The 18,320-nt window shown below is 38.4% G+C and overlaps 1 protein-coding gene across 2 annotated transcripts; it reads right to left on the reverse strand.

Moving 5' to 3' along the window:
- Window positions 1–285: 285 nt before the first annotated feature.
- Window positions 286–18,279, reverse strand: TSG101 (tumor susceptibility 101). 2 transcript variants are annotated; one of them, XM_056492941.1, is made up of 10 exons: window positions 18,008–18,279; window positions 14,716–14,800; window positions 12,810–12,875; window positions 12,076–12,239; window positions 10,640–10,766; window positions 8,459–8,525; window positions 6,787–6,878; window positions 2,353–2,555; window positions 1,191–1,430; window positions 286–623 (listed from the first exon to the last, which is right to left on the reverse strand). In XM_056492941.1, the coding sequence occupies exons 1-10, from the start codon at window positions 18,047–18,049 to the stop codon at window positions 534–536; spliced, it is 1,176 nt and encodes a 391-aa protein (XP_056348916.1). In that variant the 5' UTR covers window positions 18,050–18,279; the 3' UTR covers window positions 286–533. The 2 variants fall into 2 exon arrangements, with proteins under 2 accessions (XP_056348916.1, XP_056348915.1); XM_056492940.1 differs by having other exon boundaries at window positions 6,787–6,881; window positions 18,008–18,214.
- Between the last annotated feature and the right edge of the window lie 41 nt (window positions 18,280–18,320).

Raw genomic sequence — 18,320 nt, forward strand, 5'->3', positions numbered from 1 at the left:
GTGCAGCTGTTATGTAGTTATGGAAGACTCATCCAGTTTTTTAAAAATTAACTCCACCCTCCTCAGAGCCAGCAGTAACATGAAAAGCCTTAAGGCCAAGGCTCAGTCTTAAGCCATGCTGGCTATGGTGCTGAGACCAATAACCTTTTGAGATTTCAGTTTTCACTGGTCATAATAAATATGAATTTTTCCAGTTTGGCACAACGTCTTCCAAATCTCACAAGTAAAGTGAAAGCATGTTTAAGCTGACACTGCATGTTTGAAAAGAAAGCACATCATACACAGTTCTGTAGAGGAAGAAAATATGCAACAAGTTTTATTCAGCGTTAAGTCCACCAGCACAAAGATTACAGGAGATAGAAAGTGCATTAATAAAAGCTAGTCTTTACCAAAAAGAAAATATATTATTGATTCAAAATATCTTACACTTGGATGATGTAATAACTTACTCTGGGCACCTACTGATTAAGAGAAAGATCAAGAGAACGGCTGCTTCACAAGGAAATCCAAGTCCCCAGGTAAAGTCTGGGAAATTAGTAGAGATCACTGAGTCCAGCAGTCTTCCTTGCTTTCTGCATCAATGCCCTCAGCTGGAACTGCTTGCGAGACAGGAGACGTACATGCTGCAGAGAGAAAAGCAACAGCTGGCTATGGGTTCAGTTCTGATAAAAACTTAATGTCCAAAGCATGGCACATTCTGTGACCCAAATGGGATGTCAGTTTTTTGGAAACACTAAATTTATTATTCTAAATGGCATTTTCTTGGTTTAAAATGACTGGCAGGTGGCTACCAAGTGCAGTCACTACAGTCTATTTTTTGTGATTTTAAATTATTAACAAATTCATTAAATTATAATAATTATTAATTCCATAAATATTCTTACCAAAGTAATAATATGCACTCCATAAGGTGAAATCAGACTAATGCACTTCCTATGGGGCAGAGAATGGTTCTTCTAACAGTAGATAAACAGAACTAGCAAGGTCTACACAAGAAGGAAACAATATGGCTTTCTATCTATAATGCTTTTAAAATTGGTCTTTAAATTCGGAAATTACTTTCTGAAACTTATGCTTGAATGTATAAATATTCCTGTTCCTACAGGATCCTCTTCTGTGAAGAGATCATGCACATTACCAAAGTAAACACATTTAAAATGCACATCTTAAAAACATCTCAAGAAACCTACCTTTAAAAAGACATCTAAATCTATCACTCCACGTCTCAATGCTTCCCCAAGATAGAAGATGGTGTCTTCAATTGCATTTTCCTCTGCATATAAGTTCAGGATCTGCTTGTAAAGTGGTGCTGTAGGAATTATAACTTCATCTATGTCATTATTCTCTGACTGACTTTCCATTTTCTCTAAGGCAGAACTGAGCTCCTCATCCTTCTTTTTGAGAAGTTCAATATTCTTGTCAACTTCAGCCTAGAAACAATTAAGATGTTTGTTTATCCTCTTGTGATACAATTGTCTAGATCAAAGATTTTTAGATATACCAGTTCATTCTGTACCTTCTTTGTTTATCTCTATTATGATTTTTACAAAAGAAAGAGCGATCAATCTGTAGATTTCAGATTCTTTTAAAAAGGAACATCTCTTTTACATAATGTCAATCCATTACCCATTTATAACTATAGAGAAGGCATGCCAACATTCCACGTATTTCCATGTTGCAACATTAGAAAAAATAACAATTTAAACTAGCTAAAGACAATAAAAGCAAAGCCAAAGCAATTATTTTCTTTAGAATGTGGTATCCCCAGTTCTCTAGTCCAATTAATAATTTCTAATCATTTTTTTAAACCACATCTGAGCAGAGCTGGTTTCAGAAACTGTTCATCAATCCCAAAATCTTACTCCTGAGCAGCAGTGCAAGGAGCAGATGGGCTAAGCAGAAAATGCCTTAATGAAAAACTGCAAGAATTAGGAGACTTCTGGGAAAGGAGAAGTTATACAAGGAGGCTGTGACCAAAATCAGTGTTCTCTGCACTAAGACACTGAAATGATCTCCAGTGCTGCTGTCACACATTATTATGAAGAAACTGAGATGTAAATATGAAATAATCTTGCACCACTAACATCTTTCACAGGAAGAATGTGGAAAAATGAAACTGTCCCTCTAGTAATGAGCAATGACATTTATAAGATACACACAGGACATTGCATCTTGTGGTCACTGCTGTGTCTGACTAGCTTCAGTCTGAGCACAAGCCCCCAGCTGTGAAGGAGAAGCAGCACAATGCGCTGGAAGCTTTGTGACTTCTATCATGCTTAATGATTAATTAATCACAAGCTTCTGTTCACTACTAGGAATCTCAGGTGGGGAGCAGTGGCTCCTCTCACTTACCACCTCCTGATCCAGGCGAGTCACCATCTCCTCCAGTTTCTGGTGCCCTTTCTTCAGGTCCTCCTCAGTGCGTTTCAGGGCGTTGAGCTCGGCCTGCGCGCGATCCATCTCCTCCTTCATGCGCCACCGCAGCTTGTCGCTGACCGCCGAGATGAGGGACGCGCGGATGGTGTCCTCGCTGATGGTGCCGTCCCTGCTGGGCCCTGCACAGGCATCACGTTAGTGCTTAGAGGCTGCACTGCCTGCAGGGTAAAGCCAGCTGGAACAGCAAGTGGCCAAGCTGCTCTCTGTACTTCAGCAATGTGAGACAGTAAAATAAGCTGCTCTCCATAATAATTTCCAGAAGTAGCAAGGAGACCACAGGAGATAACACACATCAGGGTGGACACAAGTAAATTTAAGAGTATGCATCCATTCATTCACTTCACTATTCCCACATCCACACTCTTTTTTACTTTAAAAAAAGGGGGCCATTTCCTCTGAAGTCCATAAATGTTACTAGTCTGAGACCTTTTAAAGAAGAACAAGAGTTAATGGCTGGATGTATTCAACCACAATTAGTGTAACAGCTGGTTTGAGACAATGAATTTACCTACTACAGGTATTAGTTTGGGGCTTTTTTCCTGTTAGTGGGTTTGTTTTTTTCCAGAATTCCCTGGCCTGGTAAGGAAAGTTTATACTAGGAAAGACAAAGGGAGAGTTACAGAGACCACCCATACAGCTCAAGTGGGGATGCTTCCAGGAAGGGCATGCAGCCCAGGTTCTCATGGGGAACCTCCTTGACACCTGCTGGAAGGACAACACAGCCAGGAACAGGAGATTCCTGGAAAGCACTGACAATAACTTTGATACAGATGCAGCCAACAAGGAAAGATATGCTGCTGGACCTTGTAAAACTAACAAGGAACTTCTGGTTGGAGATGTGAGGGTTGGGGCAGCCTTGGCTGCAGTGACCATGAGATCATGGAGTTCTGCATCCCACAAGCAGAAAGCAGGGCAATGAATAAGATTGCAACCCTGGACTTTATGAGAGCTAACTTTGGCCTCTTCACAGACCTTCTTGGAAAAATTCCATGGGAATTTACCATAGAGGGAAGAGGGGTCCAAGAGAGCAGGTGAATATTCAAGGATCCTCCAGTCTCAAGAACAGTGCATCCCTATGGGCAAGTGAGCAGAAAGGACAGGAGACCTGAGTTTGCTTTTGCAAATCAGCCCTTCAAGGATAATTTCAAGAGTCTGTCACTAACACACTTTTAAACAGAAAGCTAAGTACCTTGTGTCTGTCACAAGAAGTGCAATGTGTCTCCAGACCAGGAAACTCAGAGTGCTCTAGCAAATGTGAAGTGGCTACTGGTGATATTTATCACAAACCACTTTAATTATTCTGTGGGAATAACTGGAGGGTCACAGTTACCCCAGACTTTTGCCTCACACCTTCTAGATCAGTGAAATTTCAACTAGACTGTAACAACAAAGCAAGAATTACAGCAGCTTTTGTGCCTAAACTTCACAACTACTATGAATGAAACACAGAGATTTGAAGCTCTGTAACTGCAAAAAAAATAAGCAAGAAGAATCTTTTTATCCAGAGACACAGCTATCAAAACCCTGAAGCTGTTACAGCATTATGCACATCACATTTTCCAGTGCCCTAGATTTTAAAAAACAACAAAATGAAAAAAATACTCATCACGCCTTACATGAATCTTGTGTAATTGAAGACTTTTTTCTTTGACTTCTGCTATTAAAACAAGACTGCATAAATTTGTATCTCTTCCCTATGTTTTTAACTCTGCTCCTGTCCACAAAACCTACACCAAGTCATACAGGTAGAAAAATAAAGCTATGCACATGAATGACTGGAACTAGGAGAAGAAGCACATCATGCTTACTAATCCACTAAAACCTTCTAAAGCACAGAAAACATAAATTTGGATCATTACTAATGTGACCACTTTGCATACATGTAAGTTGCACCAGAACATGTTATTTTTTCTAAAATATAAGCAAATTACCACTGAAAAATAAAGAGACTGAATTATTGAATTATATACTGGACTGCAAAAAACACTCAACAAAACAAACACATAGTCAGAATCAGCCAGAATCAGTATCAGTAGAACTTATGCTTACTTTCTTTTCCCCTGACATCCCTCACTTTGGGAGTTCTTATGCAAGGCTCACTGTAACAGTAAAGCAGGACACAGGAAAAAAAAACAAAACCTCAATACACCTAACACAATAAAAGTTCACACAGAAATGCCACCAGATAGGGAAGAGGTTTTTGAACATAAAAAGCTTCATTTTAATACAGCTCAATCAATGTATCTTCTTATAGAGCATGAACCTGTAGTGTCTTCTGTCACTTCCATAATTAGCCCAGCTTGGGGAAGATTTCATGGCACATGGTCACTAAATCCACAGAACTCTGAAACCTTTAACCTTTACTAGGCAGAGTCTAGTTTCAGAAATGACCTTACAGAATCATCAAACCAGTCATTGCATCAGAAAAGTAATTAATGGCAGATGACTGAACAGAAAGAAAAAGCCTTAAGAAGGATTTGAAAAACCAGTGATTGTGAAAAACTTGAGCTACTTTGCATCAACATTTTCATTCAATTCAAAGTAGGCTCACTACAGGAAACACATCACCACCACCCACACAAAACTCTGAAGTTGTAACAACTGATATGCTCCTAAATAAGCTATCACAATAAACCACAGCCAAAAAAACTGTACAGGAAAGAAACACTTCTGGCTGAAAGGAAAAAAAAAAAATACTGGACTGTAAAAAACACTCAACAAAACAAACACAACAGAAACACCTCACAATATTTTAAATGTAGTGGATGATTAAAGAGATGTGTTTGCATTTCATCTGGCACAAGAGATAAGCCATGTAAACCAGGTGTAGGGCTTTTACCCAGCTGCAGCAAACGAGTCAGTGTAATGTTAAATTGTCACTATGAAACCTGGCACTACAACATCACAACATGGTATCACAGATGATCTAACACAGGACTGGAAGAATCTTCTATCTTTGGCAGATACTGCACCTCTATTCTTCTTCAGTGTGGGTGAAAATGAGGGAAGAAATTAAATGAAAAATATTTCTCTTTTAAATTAACACTCTGCTACATAAAAGGCAAAACTGGATTTGTTTGAAAAAGACACTGCAGAAAGCAAACTTTCCTTAGGAAGGTTATCAGCTCCCTACATGAGAGACAGTGGAGATCATTAATTCTCCAGGACACAAGCTGAGGTACTTGAGTGGGACAGCAGCTTCTTGCACTGTGCATGGCAGACTCACATCACCTCAGAGTGGAGGGGACCACTGAAGCAGCCAAGAACTTTCAGAAAATACTTCCTTAATTGAAAAGGCTGAAAGAACTTGGACACAAAGGACAGGATTGGGCACAAGAAAAACACAACATACAACTTACTGCTGCTTTCAAATTCTGTAGTAACAGAACTCCTCAGATATTTTAGTAAGAGTAAAGTAGAAGCATCTCTCTTTCCTTGCCTTGTCCCCATGTATGTGAAGGAAAATCACAAAATACACACAGTTCTGGAAAGAAAAGACATTCTGTGACTCTAACCCAGGCCACTCCATAAATAACTGGGAGTTCACACATTAAATGAAGAATGGATGTACTTCCAAATTATGGGGCTCAAGAGTCTACAACAGATTGCTAATGTGAGCAACATGCTAACAGAACCTACACTCTCACCATGTAACTGTGCCAAAAGGGCCATCAGCCAGCTGGAAAGTTACTGCACCAGCTTCCCACTGAACTAGATGACATTTACCACTGCTTCCCAGCCTTCTACACATACACTAAAAGGCAGGGGCAGGGTGGAAAGCAAGGACCACAGAGCAGCAGACTGGGAAAAGACACAGGTCAATACCCTAACTCCTGATGCTGAAGGGAACAGAGGAGGAAATCACAAGCAGAGATCAATAAGAAGCAACAGGGAAGAGGCTGGAGAAGAAACTCACTAAAAATGAAGCTCATTCCAAACTGCTACTTTAGAAAGTTACTATTTTGGGAGGAAAGACAGGATAAATAGAGTCCATTAGATGTTTAAATGACAACAAAGGTATTTTTCTAAACCACAAACAGAGCAATGAAGACAATCTAAAGTCACTTGTGGTTAAAGGGTGAGGAGAGCCCCATGTAATTACATGTAGTGCTCTTCAAAACATTCACAAAGCACACACAATGTACTCCATAAACCCAGGAATTTATCTAATTCCTTACTGAAGAGGTGAATAACATGTATTTTTTTCTTCCTTTGAATAAATTTTAGTTAAAGATCAATACCTTAGAAGTGTGGAGTACAAACAACACATTCCTTTTTCCATTTTATTTCTTTACATATCACTTATACAGAGAAGCTTTACTTCAGAGAAACCCTTTCCAAGGTACTCACCAACAGTGGTGACAGGAGGCTGAGAAGGGTAGTACTGAACACTAGTGGTTGCTGGAAAGGGAACACCACCTGGATAAGGATAGTTTGGGTAGCTGCTTTGAGAAAGAAAGATATGCTAATGTTATGCAGCTATTAGTAAAATATCACTCACCTAAATTATCTTTATTGCCACCATGTTAAACACTCATTTACATAATAAAATGTTAAAATTGCAGGCCTTTTTCCTGTTCACATTAGCATCCTTCACAACTGGTATTTCTGGTACTTTTAAGATACTGTTTTATCTGAAACCCTGCCTAGTTATTGCCTGGTCAACATTTGGATAACAAATTCTCCTGAATCTCTTAGTTTTGCTACACAAAATCCCACAAGTATCCAAAAGAAATTATCCTAGCTACAAACAATCTCAAATTATTATTTTTTAATATAAGAACAGTGAAGAAGATGACTTATGAACTGTGTTATGTAAACCTAAAAATGCAAAAGTGTAAAATATGGTTTCAAAGTTAAACAAACTCCTCCAGAAATTCTCAGTCCTGCTCTGAAGGATAAAGAAAGCAAAAGAATTCATTTGTTCACTGAAACAATTATGAGATGACATGTGGCAGTCTACAACACCCTTCTAAAATACATTTGCTATTAACTAAAACAAGGACACAAATTTGTCAGTACTAGATTGACAAACACCTGCACGTGGGGGAGAATTAACTAAAGTAATAATTAAAGTGGTCCAAAAACCCCTAAAAAATATAAAATAAGCACATTCTGTGTCTCTTCAGGTAACTGCAAATTTAGTAGCTCTTAAAGCCTTCTTAGTAATTAATAAATTATAATTTTTAAAAACAGTTCTTCTATTACTTTTGTACAAACATTAAGAACACTTTAAACAAACATATCTAGGAGGAAAAAACATGCTGTAAGAACTTACAGAAATCCTAACTTTTCTCCTCATAAAACATAACACTCCCCCCCTCCCAATCCTCACAGGTTTTAACATTTTTAAGTTTTTTAAAAATAAAAATGCCTCATATTACACCAACATCTCATATGCTCCTACCACAAAACGAGGACATAAGAGTATTAATAATAAAAACAATTAACTATGATGTAAAAATATAAGTACACAGTAGCAGGCAGTAGTCTATATCTCACTATTTACTAAGACAGATCTGCAAGTCTTTTAGAAATGCTTTATTCCAAACTATTACATAGAAAAAAATCTTGGTTAATATTAATAAAAAGCTTTTGAAGTAACTTTGTGTTCTTCAAATTTCCTTTAGAGTGCTCTAAGTCCACATTTATGCTGGAGTCAAGGTTTTTTTGTTCAATTTTTGAGTTGCTAATAAAATCTCGACTTTTAGGGGTACATTTCTTTCTATGTCAAGTAAACATATCAACCTCATAAAAATATATGAGTGAAGGAAGATGACAGCTGGGAGTCAGGTAATTTCAAAATCTTTTATCAAACCCATATATATTTTATTTGAAGAAACACGTAGAAAGTTAAACCTTCCTCCAATTTTGGCTACTGGCAAGAATTCAGCCCTCACTTTTAACAAACCCTGCTAACATGAATAATTATACAACAAATGCACCATAAGAAAATATAATTATGATTAAACACTATTCAGTGAAACTGTCTATCAGGTAAATGATGACAAGGGGCTCTTACCTTGGGTTTGGAGTACTTGATGGTGGATAGGGAGATATTCCACCTGGAATTCCTGGCACATAGGAAGCTAAATAAAACAGGAATTTTTTGTATTTTTATATTTCAGAAGTTAAAACCCTCAGTGTAAAGAAGTTTTTACTCATATATAAAAATAACCTTATCATTATACTGATTTTTTTTCCTTAATCATTAAAGTAATCACTGTATGGATAAAAATAGGTATTGATTTAAAAATGCACAACAAATAGGTGTACTAAGAAAAAAAAAACAAGAATCTGCAGCTAGGGTACTCAGAAAAAAACCTCCAAAACATGGTATCAAAGATGACCCACCTGAAGAGCTGTCTCCATTTTTTATGTAATAGCTGAAAGAAGAATTTAACCTTTCTAGCCAAGGATCTCTACTCACTAAATAACAAGTGCATAATTTAAGCACCTTGAGAGTATTTGATTGGCTATTTAATGATCTAACCATGTCCTTATCAAGTAATTTCTGCTGTTTAGAAGTTGTATTAAATGCTTCAATAGTTTTAGCAAATTTAAGATTTCTCTTGAAAAGCTAACAAAATTATGCTTTGGACATATTTATTCTACATTTCTAGCAAATTTTAGGAATATTTCATCAAATAACAATTTTAAAGAGCTATTTGCACCCTTCAGTGCTTTCAAATGATTAAAATTTGTGTCAAAGGACTTCATTTCTTCTTAAACAACGTATCTGCAACATGAAAAAATCCAAACCCTATACGTCTGTAAAATAAGGAAAGTCTGATTACACTAGTAAAACTAAGTAGCTATTAATAATTTCAAAACTGAAACATTTCCACTATAATTACTTCAGCTCAATTCAATCCAAAATAGTAATTCAAAGCACTTCAGCTTTGAGTGACTACAAGAGTAATCAAATGTGGCTCACTGAAGGTTTGTCCTTAAGGCACAAGTCACAGCCTCTGCTAAAGCTGCACTTATACTGACCCCCACTGTTCTAGAAAATCAGGACAATCCAATCCTGTGGAGCTCTCACAAGCAGGGTAGCCACAGACAAGCAGAAAAATCCCAAACACCTGCCTTTAGTCAATTATTCCTAATGGTTCCATTTATGTCTGCTACCCATTTTATCACAGGTTCAGAGCCTGAAACCTTGCTAAAAATGGGTTTTGCTGGAAATGGCAATGAATAGCACTTCAGCTTTCCAAATGTAACACTGTGATCATGTAAAAGCCATATTTCAATAGAAAATGGACACAGCCTTAAAAATGTGGCAAAAATAAATAACCCCAAATACAGCTAATGTAACAATAAATTCACGTGGAACTGTCATAATATCATTAAATAAAGAATCTCCAGCTAAACTGCTCCCCCTTCCCTACTGTCCCAGTCTTTGATTTGAGGAGGTCTGTGCTACTGGTTTTTTGGCTTTTTCCCACCCAACAGTGTCTCCTCCTGAAAGAATTTCCAGGGTTTTCTGTTTCTTACGTCTTCTTTTCCTCCAACCTACCTGTTCCAGGACTTTAAAATAAGATGCCTCTAGAAGTTTAAATAAATAAATGATTTTAAAAGTCTTGAGGATTTTAGCAAGAAAATAAGAATGGGTACCAAGTCAAAACACCAAATCAACATAAAATAAAGCATAAAAAAATCACAAGGCAGGTTTTTTTTAAATATTCAGCCAGCAATCTGAAAAAAAAAGAAAAATAACACCAACAGGAGTGTGGGCATAGGAAACACAAGCTGTAGGTATGCTTGTGCTTATGAAAAGAATGGTTGCAGGATACTTAAAAGATAGGATTATTATTAGAATAAAAATAACTGACTTACAAAGTTATTAGAATAATCTCTTTTTAAGTCTATCTTGGAATGCTGACAGGACACTGGTTGCTTTGAGGAGCTTGAGGGTGTTTGAGTGCATTCTGGTTTTGTCTGGGTTTTGCTGTGTTGTAATACGAACTTAATTTTTCCCCTCCAAAATCCCACAAGAATTTTTAGACTCACAGAACCTTTTAAGTTGGAAAAAACCTTTGAGATAATTGGGTCCAATGAGGTAAAGTACAGCCCAGGTGAATTCATTAGCCAGCAATATAAAAAGTAAACTGCATTATTTGTGGGCAAACTGTGCAGGGCAACAATCCCTTTGAAACATGAACATGATTATTTGCAGAAATCAGTAGTGATGAGCACTTACTGGTTGGTGGGCCTGTTGCCTGGTATGGGGGGTAGCTGGAGGAAGCAGTAGGCCGAGAAAACACTGGAGGTTCCTCTCCAAACACAACAATCATGACCTGGATCAGCTCCAACAAGTCTGACTGGGGCTGGGAGGAAAAGCAAATCACAAGTTGTTCATTTTGCTAACACAGTTTAACTGACCGTAGCAACAATAGGATGCATTCCTTTTATTTGTGGCTTTACATTTTTTTAAAAATGTGTATCTCTATTTGTATACATATGTGCATCATTAACTTCCTTTCTGGATTCTATACATACCAAACCCAGTCAGCTTGCACTCAAAACCATAGAGCAAAACACACCCAGAATAAACTGGGTAATACATGGTTCCATATCAACTGCAGGACAATAAATCACTGGGCATAAATGTCCAATGATAAATTGTAATAATACTTAAAAAACATTAAATCCACCCCAAGCATGAAAAACATACAGATGCCCAAGTTTTTTAGATATTTCAATTTCATACACCACAGCTCTTGCTCTGAGTCAGAATGTCTCAACATTAAAAATATTCTAACCCACTAAGGAGTGGCACAAAGCTCCTTTAAATACAGTTAAACCAGGCTTCCCTGTTTATAACTACTTAATATAGGCATGATTTCATCTTGCAAAAATAAGAACAAGCATCATGAATGCAGCACCAGACTAAATATCCCAATTCCAAGTTTACTTAGCTCTATAATCCACTTACTTATTTTCACCAACCACAACTGTATCAGTTGTACCTTATATGATCTTGCTTTGTGCAACACCTGACCTGGGCAGTCTTTTTCCATTATTACTATGCAGGCACTGAGCTAGCACCCATCCTTAATAAATGTACTCCTGTTAATCACTTTTTACAGAACCATGCATCTTGTATCATTTTTCTAATCTTGTCAACACAATTCATCTTCTTTACAAGTCCATGTTTTGGCCAAAACTTCTATGAGGCCTGCACTGCTCAATGCCTCTATTTATTGGTAAAGCAAATATATCCATATAAATGAGGCTCCAGGAATGTCTACACAAAGAAGTCCAAGTCTTGCAAAAGTCCATTTTAGACACAGAGATGTTTTAAGTAAATTTGTAATTTCACTTCTGTAAATATTCTTATTTCACAAATCTTCACATCACTCTCTTGCCAGGGGAGAAGACACCTTATGCTGCACTGTCTAATACAAGTTGTAACTGAAAATACAACTAATTAGCTTAAATAACTACAACACAGAATGTAACATCCTGAACTTTAAGATGCTCCAAAAAACAAACAGTTGATTCTATTTACAAAATGGTTTAAGATCTCCTTTAATAAAAACTATAGTTTATATTTCATTATTTTATATTATTATTTAGGCAACTATCTTGAATGCAGAAGGAGTAGTTTGAGAACTTCAAGTTCCCTATACTTACATATTTCCACTCATGCAGGTAGGGAAGATATATCTTTCCATTTGCATCAACATGCTTCCCAGTTTTTATTGTCATAGAGCTAGTGGGTTTAACAAAACAAATTGGTGGGTTGAAAGGGTAGGTGTCCAGCAGCCACAAGCAAATTGGGATATTATATGTGTTACCTAGAAAAGATATTTTGAAAGATTTTAGAAGTTATTTCAATTCTTCAGCTGTCTTCCTGTATTCAGATTCATAAAAAACTCCTAAACCCAGTAAACTCAACTGTACAAAGTTAGAAGCCAGAGCCAAAATCTACATTCAATGAATAGTAATGCTATGGCCACAAACTCAACATTTTTCAGAACAATTTAACTTTGATTTATAATTATAATTCACCACTAATACATAATCTCATTTGTTCTATAATGCAACATTATAAGACTAATTTGAATTATCATTAGTTGCAGCAAGAAATAGTTTGCAACCCTCATTCAACTGACAAAACTGCAATGCTGAAAGAAAAAAGATGTTACAAAGCTGTAAATGATTGAAGAAGCAATGCTCAGCATTCAAATTCTATCCTGCAGCAAAAAACAGAGAACAATTTCTTTAAAATATTTTACTTTGGACAAATAAAGGATTTCAAGAAAAGAGTGATCACTGAAGTAGTGAAGTTGATTCAGGACAAATTTAAGTTTTTCATGCAATTTGGGAAAACAATGGGGATGATGATGACTACAATACATGCATACCTCTGTAAGGCACAGGAATGGTTCCACTGAGGCTCATCAACTCCCTGGATGAGCCATCATTAAAAACTGAAAGAGAACAAACAATACTTTTAAAACAAACATACTGGTTATGTTAATCTTGGTTCAGGTTATTCCCCATCTATTTACTGTGCAAATTTTCACAAGTTACACACACAAACTCAGCATGAAAGTTCAACTCTTGCACATTTACAGATTAGCAAATGACTGTCCATAGTCAGGTAACTCCTTACGAATAACACACTTCTGAGAAATGCATGACTAATCATTATCAAACTACCTTCTCTACAAATAAAACTCATTTCCTCATTTAGTGACCAAGCAAAATATTGGAACCTTGTAAACTGCAAGTAATGTAAATTGCTGCAAAGATAATCTGAACTCAAACCTGATTTAAAAAAACAACCGTCATTTGAGGTTTATGAAAGAATTCTTTATGCTTTCTTAAAAAAAAACAAAAAAAAAACCAGATCAGCAAGAATACTGAAAACTCCTGGGCCACAGGAATTCACTACAGGATCAGTAAAGGTAATTTAACCAAACAGTAACACACTGAAGAGGAAGAAAGAGTGCTTGACTCTGCCAAATCTTAGCTACAAACTGCACAAGAACTCTGACCTATATTTACTGAGTTGCTGTATTTAGTTTTGTCACACTTCTAATCCAATACATTATTCTTGGCTGAATAAATCAGCTTCTGTTGAGGAAGCTTTTATCTTCTTAGCTCCTCCTGAAAGTTTCTAGCCATAATTCAAATGTAGGTTACTGTGCACAATTATTGTGGTCCTGCTGATCTTCTGCAAAGGCAGATAGAACATGCTGGGATTTCAGTGAGGGTATATATTTCATTATTAATATGAACTTTAAAGCTGTCTCATCAGCAATGTAATCACTTTTTTGCAGCTGATGTCACTGCTACAAATAATATTGATTATCTGTAAGTGATTCTGTGCTTAGCCTCTCCCAGGCAGCTTAAAGAGCATTAGGGAACACAAATGGCTACAGCTCAAGGATATCTGGAACTGTGATCACCATCTTAGGCAAACCTGTGCAGCTATTCCAACCAAAGTCCTTTCACTCCTGTTTTGTTTCTCCAGTCACTGCATGCATTTTTATTTCTGTGAGAGCTGCTGGCTTGCACCTACTCAAATTAAAACTAATTCACCTTGTACCTGTACAGGTCCCTTCTTAAAATTTCTCAATCCAGATATACAACTTAAAAAGCAGAAGACTTTAAAATTTTTGATGATGCATTAATAATATAAATTAGATCACAGAGGAATCCCACAGGTAACAGTTAAAAAAAGGTGACCATAAGAAGGCTGACCTCAGCAGCTACGCTGGCTCACTGTACACTGGGAAACCCTAGATATCATCTTCATTTAATACACTTAAATTTAAATTAACCTAGAGACTTTAAAAAAAACTAACAAACAGTGATTGTCATTGATAATTTACATTACAAATCCTTTTTCTAGATACTGGATTCTGTTTTCTTCATGCTCTTAAATGAAGCATTTGTTCATTGATTTACAGTTCTTCCTACACAGAATTTTAAAAACCTCTTTATATGGCAGCAAAGCTGAATTTGTAAGATACCAGCAATCTCAGGACACCAACTGATGACTTCAATGAGTGATTAACTAAAAGTTAAGCTGTGAAAAACGTGACACTTCTTGGCACATTAGAGAGTTATTTTCTAAAGTAACCTTACTATATTACTGAGTCTGTACTTCTAAAGAAGTATTGATGTCAGAGACAAAAAAGAGAAACCCAAGTTATGTTTTCTGGTGTTAATCTTCTTTCTCCCCCCGCCCCACAAAAACTACCAAAGACATCTAACACATCAACAATTCACCAACAAAAATTTTCTCATGCACAGACTAACCATATGAATCCATGACAGGTTTGAGGTCCTTGTACTGAGTAATAACACTGGTTGTCTCCTGTATGGTTAGGTCTCTATACTTATACTGGAAAACAAAAGAGAAAGAAATTGCTTCAGAAGCTAATTTTTTTGTATAATTTAATTCAATTTTTTATTTTGGACAATAGACAGCATTTATGAGAGTTTACATCTATACAAGAACATTCTTCTCCATTCTTAGTTTGGGATAATAATTTATTTGTCCATATTACTTAAACAACCACCACCTATATAACTTATTGAACTTTAACAAGGTGTTAAATCTTAACAAGGGTCTAACCATCAGTTGTGTGAATCTTAAAAAAAAAAAGAAAAGTCATCTCCAAACAAATAAGTGATGTTCTGAACATTCCTGGAAAACAGCTATCTAGGATCTGAACCACACAGATACATTTCATAGCACTTTTCAAAGCAACACCATATTTATCAATCATTGATTAGCATTTACATATTTTTTGCCACTAGAAAGCAGACATGCCAAGGCACAATATTACCACCAATAATACTGGTTTTACCCCTTTCCTTTTATCAGGAGCAGAGAGTAACAGCACAGATACCCTGTAAACCACAGATACACTACTACAGAATTCACCAGTCTCAGAGCTATAACCCACAGACAGCAAAGAAGCTCCTGGGCAACAGAGAGTTGGTTCACCAACCTCTTCACCTTTGTAATTCCTCCCAATAATTAGTATTGAAAAGAAAAGCCAGCAATGTAGTCCCTTGGCAATTTTTTGATTCTGATTTTTAAAAATTGCAATCTTCGGATGTCGTAAGGAAGACAGACAGCAACCTTTCATTGAACCAGGGTAGAAAGACAAAGGGCCCAGCACAATGAAATGTCAGACATCCAAAGCAAATGTTAACAAGATCTGAACAAATTAATGCAGACATTATCCAAGAGCAAACTATGGTGCCACAGCTAAAGGTCACCTTGGCTCCAACAAACACTCATGAGTTGTGAAGCTTAGAAATTAACTCTTCTTCCTGTCACCTCCAGAGACTGACAAGGATGCTCCTCCTGGGCATGACAACTTGGATTTACTGAGATGAACCCACCACACCACCTCCCACCTCAGCCTACAGGAAGCACCAGCACCTTGAGTGATGCTGTGACTGATCTTCCTCAAATCATCAAGGACAAAACAGCCACATGGTCTGTCTGCAAAATGCTGGTCTGTGGGATAGGAAGCAGCCCCTCCAGCAGGGACTCCTGGGTGCAGGGGAAGCACCAGCAGAGAGGTCAATCGGCCCCTGGATACTCTTTTGGTGGGAGGGCTGTAGCAAGGCATCACAGCCTCCTGTGTGAAATGGGTGCAGGACTGGGAGTGTGCAGCAGGGGCTTGACAGAGAAGCCACTTTGTGAACACTTGATTAAATTCCTCCCTCCCTACCCAACACGTGGCAGAAAGCAGGAACAGGCATTGCTGGGACATGGAGGAATTTTCACGTACACCAAGCCAGAGACTGGCAGCACATACCCACACCATTGCATGTGTCACTACAGGACAAATGACAGCTGGTCACCAGTTACTTTTAAAAGGCGGGGCATTTTCATAGGAGAAACAAACCTGATGGGGCAGGACAGAGCTTCAACAAGATTGGCATCATCACTATTAAAAAGAAAACTGAATTCCACCAGCAGAAGCTCCTAAAAAGCACAAGGACTGTAGAATGGTTTGGCTTGGAAGTGACTTTAAAGATCACCTTGTTGCAAGCCCAAGGCAGGGAACCTTCCACTATCCCAGGCTGCTCAGAGCTGCATCCAGCCTGGCCTTGGACACTGCCAGGGATGGGGCATCCACAGCTTCCCTGGCAGCCTGTGCCAGAGCCTCACCACCCCTACAGTAAAGAAGTAAGCAGATTCAGGCTTTACTTCCACTTTTGGCACAAGAATCTCAAGTCAGTTGAGTCAAGAACTGATGAAACAATGTCTGCCCGCTCAGCAGGCAGACTGTGAATCTGGTACATGATGGGGCTGATAAACCACAAATTTGGTTATAATGGATGCTTTCAAAAATCAGGCACAACAACTGAACATTTAGCAAGCATTTTCATATCTCTATTAAAACAAAGAAAGATAATATTCTCGCGAACGCTGAGGGATGATTACTTAGTAGAGACAGTTGTATGATTCCAGCTACTGCCACAAGCAAAATTAAATGTTAATTTCAGCTCTTAATTTCTTAGACTTATACTGATTTCCAAGAAAAGTCAAAATCTCTTTGGAAATCAGAAGATCCTAGTGATTTCTACAAAGGTAACTAAAACTGATTAATTTGAATTCTTAATTTCTAAACTTTTTCCTCTTCCTCCATTCTCAGATTACAAATGCATTCCCCTCATTTTACATACCAGGAAACAGATCACAGAAAGATGAAGCTTTTCAAGATCTGACAGGAGGCAAATACCTAAAGTTAAATTAAGTGCTTAGGTTCCCCCAAACAGGGTCAAGCTTTTCTTATCTCATACGCTGAACTATTCAATATGGGAAATATCACTAAACGTCCCTTTCAAGAACAGAAAGTGTAACTGTTTTTGAAAAAGAAATATAATGAAATAGCACCTTCAGTTTTCATCACCTACAGAAAATCAGACTGGGAGTATAAAATGAACAAGTGTGGGGGAACAAGGACATTAGACTACCTTAAATTCTATTTCTTCTACGGCATCACAATAATTAATTTAGCAAGGACAGGTATATACAAATACATACATGATCTCATTTGCTGACACTAAGTATTCAACATTCATTTTCAAAATGATAAAATAATCTCTTGTGATTCCATGCAGGTGAATGTGCCTTTGGTTTTGATCTGATTCTCAACTATTGCACTTCATTCCAAAACGTGACACATCTTAGGCTCGCTGCTATACATACGATTAAATGCTGCCAAAATAAAATCCAAAATCCTCTCAACAAACCCGTAGCTCCCCCTAAGTGTCAGCCTTAGGGGTTTTCATTCCAAGCTGCAGGACAAAGCGCAGTTTTCCCCTGAAGAGTGGCACGCGTGGCTCTGCATGATTCAGTGGTTAATGATTTGCCTTCCATGAGATTTTCCCGTTTCCTTACACAGGGGCGATACCCAAACCCATCCCACCCCGGCCAGCGATGCCGAGCTCTCCCACTCTCTCCTATAACCGAGGGGCACAAGCGCCTGGGCACGACCATTTTAGGCTGGTTCCTCCCTTCCCGACCCAACTCCCCGGAGCCTCCCGGCGCCGGGCCCCGCTGGCCGAGCCCGGCCGGTACCTTGGTGAGCATCTTCTTGAGCTGGCTCTCGGACACCGCCATGGCGGCCGCGCCTCGCTGCCGGTGCCGCTGTCGGTGTCGCCGCCGGAGCCGCTCCCGGAGCCGCCGGCCCGGCCCTACATAAACACAGGAAGCGGCTCCGCGCCCGCTTCCGGCGGCGGCGCCGCTGCCGCGCGTCACGGGGCGGCCCCGAGCGCCGGGCGGGCACCGAGCGCTGCGAGCGCGGCGGTGCCGCCTGTGCTGCCCAAAACCTGCCCGGGAGCGCACGGAAAGCAACGTGCCGCTCCCCACCGAGACCCTTCGGTGGTTGTTC

Source organism: Oenanthe melanoleuca, chromosome 5 (genome assembly GCF_029582105.1).
Source record: "Oenanthe melanoleuca isolate GR-GAL-2019-014 chromosome 5, OMel1.0, whole genome shotgun sequence".
Taxonomy (NCBI): Eukaryota; Metazoa; Chordata; class Aves; order Passeriformes; family Muscicapidae; genus Oenanthe; species Oenanthe melanoleuca.